The sequence below is a fragment of the Boleophthalmus pectinirostris genome, unplaced genomic scaffold, assembly GCF_026225935.1.
Source record: "Boleophthalmus pectinirostris isolate CB_2022bp ecotype Guang Dong unplaced genomic scaffold, ASM2622593v1 HiC_scaffold_15, whole genome shotgun sequence".
Lineage (NCBI taxonomy): Eukaryota > Metazoa > Chordata > Actinopteri > Gobiiformes > Gobiidae > Boleophthalmus > Boleophthalmus pectinirostris.
In genome coordinates this window covers 13,375,535-13,389,376 of record NW_026571070.1, presented here as the reverse complement: position 1 = coordinate 13,389,376, position 13,842 = coordinate 13,375,535, and the positions used below count along the sequence as shown (strand labels likewise).

The 13,842-nt window shown below is 38.5% G+C and overlaps 1 protein-coding gene across 1 annotated transcript in view; it reads right to left on the bottom strand.

Moving 5' to 3' along the window:
- ptchd1 (patched domain containing 1) overlaps positions 1-9,020 on the bottom strand; it is a 43,597-nt gene extending 34,577 nt beyond the window's left edge. The window contains exon 1 of the mRNA XM_020936655.2: positions 8,673-9,020. Within this exon, the coding sequence (XP_020792314.1) occupies positions 8,673-9,020 (348 nt within the window). The remainder of the gene's footprint in view (positions 1-8,672) is intronic.
- Between the last annotated feature and the right edge of the window lie 4,822 nt (positions 9,021-13,842).

Genomic DNA, 13,842 nt, shown 5'->3' with positions numbered 1-13,842 from the left:
ATAATATATTAATAAAAATAATAAATAATAAAAATAAATAAAATAAAAATAATACAATAAAATAAAATACATAAAATAAAATAAAAAAAATATATATAATAAAAATAAAACAAAATAAAACAAAAAAGAAACGGAAAAGAAAAAAAAAAAATACAAAGAAAAGACACAGAGAACCACACAACTCACACAGTGTTAAGACTAACTTTTATTCGGTGGCTTTTAAGACGAGACTTAAAAAACTCCACTGTGGGGGCAGTTCGGACGTAGGGGGGGCAGATCGTTTCAGAGTCACAGAGAAGGCCCTGTCCCCTCTGGTTTTAAGTCTCGTTTTAGGCACCACGAGCTGGAGTTGTCCCTCTGACCTCAGTGCACATGCGAGGGTGTAAATCTGGATGAGGTCTGATATGTTCTGTGGGGCCAGTCCATTCAAAGCTTTAAAAACAAACAATAAAATCTTAAAATCAAACTACTATATGACATCACAAGGTGGACCACAGCATTTTGAAGCTTTGGAGATGCAGACAGCCCGATAACACAGGATTATTCAACACGTGTGAATGGAACAAAACACAACTCCGGGTATGTTTTTGAGGTGATAACAGCATTATAACACGACTTAAATCTCACAAGAATCCGTTTTGTGTAATATAGGACCTTTAAATTATAAACACATCCAGTAGAATTGACAAAAGGACTGAAAATACTAGATTTTTTTTTTTTTTTTTTTTTTTGGCAGAAAAAGACAGGGCAATTTGTTTTTGTGAAGAAAATTACGGTGCTTCAAAAATTGGAGTTTTTGTGAGTTGCTAAAATCTTGCAGTGCACTTCAAACCTGTACAGGAAATCTATCATCTATTTGTCAGAACGTTGGGGAGAAGAACATACAAAAAACACCACTATTTTTGACTATTTTAGGTGCACTATGTAACTTTTCTGATGTTTTGTATGTATTTTTTTTAATTTATTTATATTATTTATTTATTTATTTATTTGGTTGGTTAGTTTTTCTGTATGGCATTTAATTTACCTATCTCCATGGATACAAGCAGGCCACATCACCAGGCCAAGTTACAGGTCAGATCTGTGGAGACGTGTTCCCCGCACACAGTAAGAACACATGTCTTTGCCGTAGTAAATTAATAAATACAAGCTATATTTGCTTAATGCCGTACTGTGGAACATCCCAGGCAAAGTGTCGACATCACCGTGAGATAAACAGATGGTGGAACTTTCACCAGAAAAGTTACACAGTGCACCTTTAATTTGTTTCTTTCCTGGACACCTTCAGCGTGTCCTCTACGTCCACACAGCGTTCAGCTCTATGCATTACATGGCTCTAACCTTGAGGGTAATTGGACTGAGCAGTACATCATTAGATACAGTCGGCAATGTTAATTTACTAATGCCCCCACTTAGACGTACTTAAATATAAATACTGGCATGACTGCGTTAGGAAGGGAGCAGGGGCAGTGATGAATAAACGTTTGTCCACCAACCAAATGGTACACGACTAAAGAAAATCACAAACTCAAAAGAGAAAGAGGGAAGCCAAAATATGTTCTCAAAAAAATTTAATATCATGAAAATATTCAATGTTTTATTTGTCTCTCATTTCAGAAAGTCAAACACATATATCATATAGACCACTGTTTCCAAAACTTTTTTTTCCTAGGGATCCATATTTTAAAAGTCATAAGCCTTTGCGACCCAAGACAACAGACATTATATCGTAAATCACAAAATAAAGGTGGATTTTATTGAGGATATTTTATTGTTGACTGAGTGATCGTGTCTCTGTGAACAATTAGTATTACTCAACTAAATAATGAAAAACAGTAATTAAAGCAGCAATAAAAGGATCCATGAGTCACCTAATTTGGACATTAAATGTAGTCCGTTTCTTTTTCTTTTCAACATTCAACTGAACCAGCAATAGTGGAACAAAATAGTCATTACAATAATTACAAAAAGATTAGAACTTAACATTTCAACATGTGTCAGAACTGTATATTGTAGACCAACATGCAGATCATTAGCCTGGCTCATCAGCCAGTTTCTCTTGTGACAAACCGTCTGACCTCGCAGCATTAGAATTCATTCGCTCAACGGTAGGCAGGTACTTTTTTTTATTTAACCAGTCGCTGCTATTTGGTCTTGCTAATGGGGCCTACTGGTATATTAAGCTTTGTCCAAATCCTGTAGGAAGAAGGGCAATAACGTCTTTCCCCTTGATAAAATTCACCAAACATTCTCTTTGTTCCGGTTTTTAATCCTTGATCTCGGGAATCGTTGGCAACACAGAATGTATGGCTCTTCCCTGATTGGCTGGTGCCCGAACTCACACTTCGGGGTTTTTGAGAACCATTTAGTGTATTCTGATTCCTGACCTAGTCACTGGAGAGAAATAAAATTCAGTGGAGGCACTAGGTGGTTCCAGCCTGGCTAACAGATCGTGACAAGACGACCCAAAAAAAATCTCTTGCGACTCACCTGAGGGTCGGGGCCCGGTCTTTGAGAAATGATATAGGCTCATGACACATAAAGTTTATTTCTTGAATTTTTATACTTGTGGCCAATAGATAATGAAAACCCAAAATTCTGTTTCAATTAGCATATTTGTTAAGATCAATTTAAAACATTTACATTTTAAACAGAAATATCAGTCTTCGGAAAGGTATGTTCATTTTTTGAGTTTATTATCTATAAGACATAATTATCAAAATGTCAAGAAATTAAAAACTTCAAAACTTCACTCTATGTGTCACGAGTCTGTATGTGATACACTATTTCGGTTTGACTTTCTGAAATGAGTGACCAAAAATATTTTACTTTTTTATGCTATTCAAATTTTCAGTATATGTATTTTCATTCTCGTTCATGGATCACATGAATCGTCGCATGTTGAGAGATTATTTTCTCATGTATCAGTCCGCCGCTGCCGATCTTTCTATCAGGAAGTACAACTCACTGCTGCTGCTGCTGCTGCTGCTGCTCAGACATAAATCCTTCAAAAATGCAAGGTTAGTTTTATTTCAAATATTCTATCAACACAAACATTCACATCCACAGTCTGGTGTAATAATACATTTGCTTCTGTTGTTTTGTGGAGTGGGTAAGACTGTTTTTAGTGGCAGGATAACTATGGCCATTGACATGCGCAAGTCTAGCACCAGTGATCAGGACTGGATGGAATATTTTTAAAAAGTGTCTCCACGCTTCTCCAACACTCTGGCTCACTTGGAAATGAGGTCCAAAATTCTGGACTGTCCCTTTAAATGTATCCATACCCTTGGAGACGAACAGATGAAACCACCAAGACAAGTTACAGAGCAGATAAATGGAGAGATGAGCCTGACCAAAGTAAGAACTACATACATATCAATCAATAATGTCTCCATGGAACAAGCTGGTGACCATATCCAAATGTTAGCCAATTAAAATCAAATAGTAGTCCTATATATGGGTGATTATAAAAGGCAGTGTTGTTTTGCATCTCCAGCAGAAAGCAGCTCGTCCCAGTGGCCTCTCTCTGTGGGCCGATGCTGTGTCAGAGAAAATGGGTCACTGTGAGTGTCTGTGGACTTACTGTATATGGACACATCTTAAATCTGAGCCCACCAGCGCCTTTCAGCTTGTCATTCAGTTTGCATAATTTCATTGGGGCAATTACTTACGGGGCAGTCGGTTTATGAATACAAACAGGCTGCAGATTCAGCAAAATCCAATATGATTAAAATGTGCTTTGTAATGAGAAAGGTCCAGTGATGGGGCATTAGTAATAAATACACGTTTTATTTTGCAATTAATCAGAAAAGAACTTCATTTTTTGACGCCTTCCCGTTTGCTTATGAATGATTATAGCAGCCCATTTGTCCTTCACTGTCTATTTAGTTAAACACTATAAATATTTTATTGTTAAAGTACTGAGCTTAAAGGTCTGATATTACCTAAAATTGACTCTCGTGAGCTTTAAGCCATGTTATAATGTTGTTACCTCATCAAAAACAGACCTGGAGTTGTGTTTTGTTTCATTCACATGTTTGAGTAATCCTTCATTATTAGTCTGTCTACATCACCAAAGATCAAAATGCTCTGTTCCACCTTGTGATGTCATGAGGTGTGGTACTTTTCAAGTTAACAGCCACCTTTATACCTTTTGTTCAGATTGGAGAAAATAGAAATTCCAGGGCTGAAATTATCCAAATGATTTTAGTCAAGGTGTATGGAGTTTAAAAATGCATTAAAAACACAGTGGAGCACTTCTGCCACATGTTTTATGTTAGAAATTAGAGTTTTTGATGAGGAAACAACATGACAATAACATGACTGAACTCACAAGAATCCATTCTGTGTCATATGGGACCTTTAAGCAAGAATCCCATTCATTTCAATGGCGAATTTGGGTTTCTTTGTGTAAAATGCAGAGTTTTTCTGTGTCCAAAAAATCAACACTGGACCGATTCTCTGGGAGACTTTAAAAGTCTTTGTGAAATCGGCTGCCCCAAGCAAACGAATACAACCCCAAAGACGATGGCAGCGCCCACGGCATCTTCTTGAATAAGTTGAATAGAAGAAGTGTGTGTTCAGGATCCCAGGCAAATTCAGATTAGCACATAAGAAAAAAGTTGCAAAAAGGGCTGAAGACATGAAATGTGTTTATCTAACTGATGTATAATTTTCCTGAGAGAATAAAAAAAGAAAGTTGAAGTAAGACCCATCACTCCAGCTAGAGGCTTCGTTCCCCCCAAAATCCTCGTCCAATCTGAAAAATGTTACTTTCCAGCTGAACAAAATAGGACAGTTTGAGATTGCGCTGTGATGAGGCTTCTGGCTGGAAAATACATCATATTTGTTCATGTTCCCAGAGGCTCCCAGAGCCTCACAGAGTCTCACAGAGCCAACAATTCAGACGAACAGAAATGAAACTGCACTTCCATTTTCTGTGCTGAAAAGTGAATATCCACCAGGATCATGATTTACTAAAATTGTAGTTGGAGTACTACATTTTTCCCCTCTGGTTTCAACTGTTCTCAACTGTTGGGCTACATGTAAGACTAGGCCTGTCACGAAAAATACTTATAAATTCGACTTATTCAGTAAACCATAGTTGGAACAGTAGAATAGATTAGTTTCAGTTTTATCGTTTTTGTTTGTTTTCTTCAACAATACATCACACTTCAGAAGATGTGATTGTGACAGGCCTGTGCAAAGCAAATCTCCTGGTTGCTAAAGTGCAGTGAGGTGCGTATTGGCCTGTCAGTCACAATTTTTTGAAATATTGATGGTGGTTTCTGAAAATGCCACTTGCAGTAAACTCTTCTCTCAATATACTCTTTAAAAATTTCAAAGCTGATATGGAGCAGAGACACACAGATACAGGACAATAACGTCGATCATTCAACATGTTGCATTTGGAGCAGGTTTGACTGAGCCAGAAGCTTTAATACAGCTATAGTCTGTATCACATCAAAAAAGACTGCTATTCAAGTTACAATAACAGCAGTTGTCAAAATTTGCTGCAAAAAATAATGTCTTTTTCTTTTTCTTTACTTTTCTCCATGGAAAAGTACCAGGACTAGACTAGGACTAGAATAGGACTAGAATAGGACTGGATTTGGACTAGGACTAGACTAGGACTAGACTAGGACTAGATTAGGAGAATAGGATTACACTAGGACTAGACTTCAATCAATCAATCAATCTTTATTTGTATAGCACTTTTCATACATTTGAAATGTAGCACAAAGTGCTTCACATGCAACAGAAAAATGTCAATACCCCCCATATATACAACTATTTAAACAGAAAAATAAAAACTAATAAACATAAAGACTTGGACTAGAATAGGACTGGACTTGGACTAGGACTAGACTAGGACTGGACTAGAACTAGAATAAGGCTAGGACTAGACTAGGACTAGATTAGGACTAGAATAGGATTACACTAGGACTAGACTAGGACTAGATTAGGACTAGAATAGGATTACACTAGGACTAGACTAGGACTAGATTAGGACTAGAATAGGATTACACTAGGACTAGACTTGGACTAGAATAGGACTGGATTTAGAATAGGATTACACTAGGACTAGAATAGGACTGGAGTAGAACTAGACTAGGACTGGACTAGGACTAGGACTAGAATAAGGCTAGGACTAGATTAGGACTAGAATAGGACTGGACTTGAATTAGGAGTAGGGTAGGACTAGACTTGGACTAGAATAGGACTGGATTTAGACTAGGACTAGAGTAGGAGTAGACTGGGACTAGAATAGGACTGGAGTAGAACTAGACTAGAACTGGACTAGGACTAGGACTAGAATAAGGCTAGGACTAGACTAGGACTACAATAGGACTGGACTTGGACTAGGAGTAGGGTAGGACTAGACTAGGACTAGAATAAGGCTAGGACTAGACTAGGACTAGAATAGGACTGGACTTGGACTAGGAGTAGGGTAGGACTAGACTAGGACTAGACTAGGACTGGATTTGTACTAGGACTAGAGTAGGACTAGAATAGGATGAATAAATGTAAGGTAGATCAATGACATATCCATAGAAACAAGCAAGTGACAGACCCCCAACCAAAAGTTACACAGTGTACCTTTAAATTATAAGATGCTATTAGAGGGAGATATATAAACATAGATAAAATAACAATTGCTGCTTTGGAGATATACAAAATTAGAATATCAAGAAAAAAAATAGAAAAAGTTACTCAAAATGTAGCATACAACTTTCCATAAACATGAAAACTCTTCCTTTCATTTATAGGACGATAGAGTTGTTGTTATAGCGATTATTGTGACCGCCGGGCCTATAGATGCTTACACAGCTTTTTAACGAAGCTTGTAATAAAGTTTTACATCGTTGACTCTTGTACCTGCTCGAGCACTGCTGTCTAGGGATGGCTCATTTTGCTTCTGGAGGGTTTGTTGACAAAACTTCTCTACAGGGAAATCAAAGAAGAACACGAAATGCTTTTTTCCTCAATCAGCAAAGTTAGTCCACACTTACAACGCCGCACCTTTAATTAGTGATTATCTGAGGTCTGAGGGAAAAAGTCACACTCCTCGGCTAACAAGACAGAGAATACAAAAATAGACCGGCAAATCTTAAATAATTTCTCTTTATATGCTAATAGTTTTTGGGGCTCAGAAACCTAGAATACTGATTAGCTGCTGTTTATTTCGAGAAAACAACAGAGAAGATGCACATTATAGCTCCAGGGTAGACACGCACAATAGACAAAACATAATCGTAACTTCATAGTGTTTTTGTTTTCATATACTGGGTGAATCATAACACAATTGAATCAATTTAGAGGTAATTTGGTGAAACATTTGTTGTAAAAGGGAAAAAAAAAGTCATTATTTGTTTTCTTGGTTTTCTTTAAAAGGGAAAAGTCGCACGATATTTATGTGAAAGTCTGTTATTTTGAGATAAGTGCAGACCGCAGTGCACGTCCAAGACTTTTAAAGGCTCATCTCTTTTTTGAAAACATGATTTACCAAAGATGTAGACTAGGACTGGTCTGGGACTGGATTAAAACTGGATTAAAACTGTATTAGGACTAGATTAGGACTGGACTAACACTGGACTAGGACTAGAATAGGACTACACAAGGACTGGACTAGGACTGGACTAGGACTAGAATAGGACTAGAATAGGATTGGACAAGGACTGGACTAGGGCTGGACTAGGGCAAGGACTACACTAGGACTACACTAGGATTGGACTAGGACTAGACTAGAACTACACAAGGACTAGAATAGGACTAGACAAGGACTGGACTAGGACTAGACTAGGACTACAGTAGGACTACAGTAGGACTACATTAGGACTAGACCAGAACTAGACGAAGACTGGACTAGGACTACACTATGACTACACAAGTACTAGAATAGGACTAGACTAGGAATACAATAGGACTAGAATAAGACTAGGACTAGACTACGATTGGACTAGGACTAGAGTAGGGCGAGTATACGACTAGGACTAGACTAGGACTAGACTAGGATTGGACTAGGACTAGACTTGGACTAAAGTAGGGCTACGACTAGATTAGGACTAGACTAGGACTGGACTAGGACTAGAGTAGGGCGAGAATACAACTAGGACTAGACTAGGACTTAACTAGGACTACACTAGGACTAGACTGGGACTAGAGTAGAGCTGGAGTGGGACTAAGATTGGACTAGGGCTAGACTAGAACTAAACAGGGCTGGAGTAAGACTAGACTAGGACTGGATAAGACTCAGACTAGACTAGGACTGGACTAAGATGAGAACTGTAGTAGATCTACAAGTGATAAACCTTGACCAGGCAATAACACCTCTATATGAAGACAAAAAAGTGGCATACTTCTTCAATAAAACATATTTTTGTAATATTTTGTCTAACTTCCCGTAACCAACCCGTCTTTACCTCAAATATATTTTGAAATATATATTCTTGAATAAATCTGAATATCTAGCAAACAGAAATTTACAACTTTCTGTAGATATAATAAAACATTAACAAAGACATCATGGAAAAAATTGTATTAATTGATTAGCTACTGAGCCTGAATCTTTCTTAATAAATCATGTGTTCATTATGAATTCAGTATTTGTTCATGCTTAATTAAAAAGTAGTTATAATAAAGTGTAATCAGAAGGAGCGAGTGTTTACCTCGAGTATGGCGTCCATGTGCAGAGGGTCCAGCACACTGCCCTTCTTCGTGGTGATGATGACGCGCCCGTACCTCCCCGGCGTCTGCAGATCCGAGTACAGCGCATGTTTGGACCTGTTGATCGGAAACAAACTCTCCACCAGATTCCCCTCGATTTTGGCTAAACTGTGCTTGGGCACCAGCAGCCCCTCCACGCCCTCCTCCACCCGGTACCGACTGAAGCTAGACCCCAGCAGGATCGCCAGCAGGACCGGCCCCGAGGCGAAAAACACCGGATGACTGGCCACGAATCGTCCCAGGGCGTGGAAGGAGGTCCTCAGCCCCGCGTGGAGCACCTGACGCAGCATGCTAGCGCGCGGGGCGGGCTCTAGCCTCTCCCAGCGACCTCCCGAGCAGCGTCCCGGGACACTGCGGAGCATCAGGGGCTGGAGCAGGCATGGGGGGGCGGGCGGGGGGGCGGAGGGCAGGTGGCGACGGATGGTGAAAGCCAAGGTCACAGGGGGCAGTCACACACGCGCCCCGAATCAACAAAAGAAGCCATTCACTGTAAACAAGAAGAGACATACTGTATATCAGAGATGGAGCAAAACAGAATTCACACAAGATTAGATTTTGATGTAATTTTATAGGTGCATTGTGTAACTTTTCGGGTGGAGATGTTATTGCTTTGTCTGGGATGGTTCACAGTATTAAACCTTTCTATCTTCATGAAGACCAAACCAGACCAAATTACAGGTCAGATTTGGGGATTTTTTCAGGTATTTGTGAGCTATAAAACCATCTTTAATTGAAAAAATATAAAGGCAGAGCTGTTTCATATCATACTGTGGAACATTCCAGAGAAATGACATATCCATTAGGGCTGGATATCGCTAAGAAATGCAGTGCACTTTCGATTTGATACGATATATTAAAAAATGTTCAATATGGTTCAATAAAAATTAAAGCTAAATCATGGTTGTGATAATAAAAGTCTTTGTTAAACCACTTCTTGTGCAAAGTTAATATGAAACACAAACATTTTAATCATCAAAACAGTGAAAATGTCAAATGTGTTGCATAAATGAGTTTCCTTCCTCTAAACAAGCAACAAAACTGCAGTGCTGTAACAAAATAATTTTGTAAAACATACCAAAAAATACTCTTGGTGATATAACAATACAGCAGCTCATGACATAAATACTGTATCATCACATTAAACGATACGATATATCGATATTTAAATATTTTGCACACCCTTAATATCCATAGAAATAAGCAGGTGATGGACCCACCATGAGAAAAGAAAATGCATCTTTAAAGGTCCTATATTACGCAAAATTGACTCTTGTGAGATTTATGCCATGTTATAATGCTGTTACCTCATTAAAATCATACCTGGAGTTGTGTTTTGTTTCAGTCACACATGTTTAAATAATCCTGGTCTGTCTCCAAGGCTTAAAACGCTCTGTTCCACCATGTGATGTAGGGGTCTAATGATATCCAAGTGTCACAATACGATATTGTCACGGTATCAACCCCAGGGTACGATATTTATTGTGATATGGTGGGGAGGCTCACAATTCGGGATGGAACAATATCCAAATCTCTCGGTACAACATTTTCACAATATACACCTTCACGATAAGATATTTATTACAATATTTTGTGGAGGCTGACAAAACTGTGACTATGCTACTTTTTCCTCTTAAAATGCCTTGACAAGACTTAATCCAAAGAACTAAGACTTAAAAGTGCTTAGAACTGTTATTTCTTGTACTAGTCTGCACTGCAATGGAGCAAAGGATCATGGTCTATGTAGTTCCTTCTGTTTTTTTTAGCTATTGCTGCACCATAACTCTTAATTTAAACACAGGGACTTGTAATTCGATATATTGTGATGATCCACGATATTATTGTGAGAACTTTGACAATGCGATATCATGATATTTCAGATATTGTTACATTGCATTGTCACGCATTGCAGAGCTAAAATTATCCAAATGATTCTAGTGAAGGTGTATGGAGTTTAAAAACATAGTAGAGCACTTCATGTATTACCACATGACATCACAAGGTGGAACAGAGTGTTTTCGTGTTTCTCAAATCCTAAATGTGCAGGGCTTGTGTGTTAAACATGTGTGAATGAAACAAAACAAAACACTCCTGTCATGTTTTTGATTGATTATAACACAGATCAGAAAATAGCGTAACTCAGCTTCTTTGAAAAATCCAGATACAAAATGTAGTGAATCCGAATCGCCGATATATATTTATGAATGACAGTGTGAGCCGAGGGAGCTGTGGAAAAGGTGTAAATGGAGCAAATAGTTTGAAAGTGCTCTCTGATGAGGTCTATCTGGGAGAATGACTCATTATAATGGGCTCGTGTTCCTGGACCTTCACAGAGCGACAAATAAGGTCCTGCTGGAGAACGGTGGCTTCAGGATTTCAGGGATGACTGCAGAAAACTGGAGCTACTGGAACATTCATTTTCATTCGGCAAAATAAAATTAAGGGGGCCATATTATACTATATTTCCTGTTATGTGTATGAATGTTGTTTCCTCATCACAAATATACCTGGAATTGTGTTTTGTTTGTTTAACACATGTTTAACACACCACTCCTAGTAAGGCCGGGCATCATTAAGAAATTGCCCATACCTTGATACATAGGCCACGGTACGATACATACCTCAATACATAGACCACGATACGAGACATACCTCGAAACAGTGCACTTTCGATTCAATACAATACATTTCAAATCAATTTGATACAGTTCAATAAAAAATAAAGGCTAAGTCATGGCTCTGACACTAAAAGTCTTTGTTAAACCACTTCTTGTGCAAAGTAAATATGAAACACAAACATTTTAATCAGCAAAACAGTGAAAATATCAAATGTGTTGCATAAACAAGTTTCCTTTCACTAAACAAGCAACAAAACTGTAGCACTGTAACAAAATAATTTAGTAAAATATACCAAAAAATACTCTTGGCGATATATCAATACAGCAGCCCACGATATCAATACTGTATCATCACATTAAACCAAGTCGCTCGCCAAGGGATTTCTGAATTACACATATTGTGCTGAAGAAGTAAAATTTGATTAATTAAATGCCTTTTACCACTGTACATGTATCATTCTGATGTCTAACTTCGTACACTTTTAAATGGATAAAGGTTTATGTTTTACAGGCATCTAACTGTACCTCATCTAAGGCTCGCCATGGCTCTTATATTTACTCAGTTTCTTGTGACCATTAAACTCGTAGCTCTCTGGCATTTTTGTTTTGTAAAAGTAGCTCACCTAAGGAAAAAGGCTGAAGATCCCTGCATTTAACAATACAGTATATTGATATTTAAATATTTTTGCACAACCTTAACTCCTAGGCCGAGTTTTTCTCTGTACAGAAACCCCTCTATTCCACCTTGTGATGTCATGTGGAAATACTCGAAGTGCTCCACTGTGTTTTTAAACTCCTTCACTCTCATTAAGATGATTTCAGACCTGGAATTGCTAATCTCTAATGCACTAAAAGGTAAAATGCAGGTGTAAACTTGTCAACTACTGCTTTGTGATGTCACAAGGTGTAAAAGAGCATTCTGAGCTTCGGAGATGTAGACAGACTGATAATAAAGGATTACTCAAACATGTGTGAATGAAACAAAACACAACTCCAGGTCTGTTTTTGATTAAAAAAAAAACATTCTAAAATAACTTAAAGCTCACAAGAGGATGAGTCAATTGTGTGTAATATAGCCCCTTTAAGATCAATACATACATTAATTAAACTAATCTTGTATATTTTATTCACAGTATTCCTACATATAACACTTTTAATTACAAAAAGAGACATTTTCACTGCACTGCTCTGTGTCAAGACTGCTGGTTAAATAAAATATGCATGTTAGTAGCGTAATATATGCTACACTACGCTTGTTTTGCCCCATCCAGGCAGTCAGACTTGAATGCAACTATTAATTTGTGAATGAAACTCAGAATACAGGCTGAAATCATAACTTGAAACCACATTTTTTCCCCACATACCTTTACGTAGAGACATGGGACCACCGCGGAGAGAAATCACCCGTCATCATGCGCTCTTCAGCCGGCTTCTGCTCCGCCCTGCGTCCCCAAAACAATTCACCCGGTGGTCGTATACCTAGTGCGCAGTATGAACCAAAAACAAGACCCTGCTTTCTTCCAGTCACCCCAAAAATCTGTCTGTAGAAATGATCTTATCGCTCTGGTTTGTGAATTCTCGTCCGCGCGTTTTGGCGGAGGAAAGCGCCGGACTGGTTCCAGTGGCGCTTCCTCCGGTGACTGCAAGCCGGGTATGCGCTGCTCTTTTGGGATACCGGCTTTCAATTACCACCTCCCGGTCACTGTTGGATCCTCTCTCCGGTTCTCACCTCTATCTCTCTCTCTCTTTCTCTCTCCGCTTAGCGCCGCCTTCACGAGCAGCGCGCCAGCCCCGCCTCTGGGCTCCTCGCGCCGCTCCAATGCAGATGATAACAAGCGCCACAAGTGATGGCACCCGCACATCCACTGACAACAAGACCAGCCCTATTCATTACCCAAAGCAGCCAATGTAAAGCACCCCTCTAAGATCGTGTCTAATTGAGAATATGTTCCATCCAGTGAATCAACAGTTTACTGAACAGACCCCTTTTATAGATTATAGGCCTATTGAATATTTTATGGGGTATATTTTTATTTTTATTTTATTAGTATCAGTGTTCCAGAGCGGTTCGTTAAACATGGAATTTGGTTTGTTGCACAGAGAGGCTAATATAGTTTTAATAACTTGTAGACAGAGGTAGTCTGATTCATCAGACGGTGTCACTTTGTGGAAACCGCATTAGGATTCATTCACTCGACGGCAGTGGTGGGGAGTAACAGATTACATGTACCAGACTTATGTAATCAGAGTACAAATTATGAGTAACTGTATTCGGTTACAGTTACCATTTCAGTGAGTTGTAATTGGATTACAGTTACTTTATTGAAATAAATGGATTACACAGAGGTTGTTTTTTTTTTTTTGGTTTTTGTTTGTTTGTTTGATTTTTTCGGTAATTCCACTCATTGCCAGACACTCAATCAGGTCTAAACCAGGTCTAACCCCAGGTCTAAACCAGGTCTAAAACCAGGTCTAAACTAGGACTAAACTCAGTCTA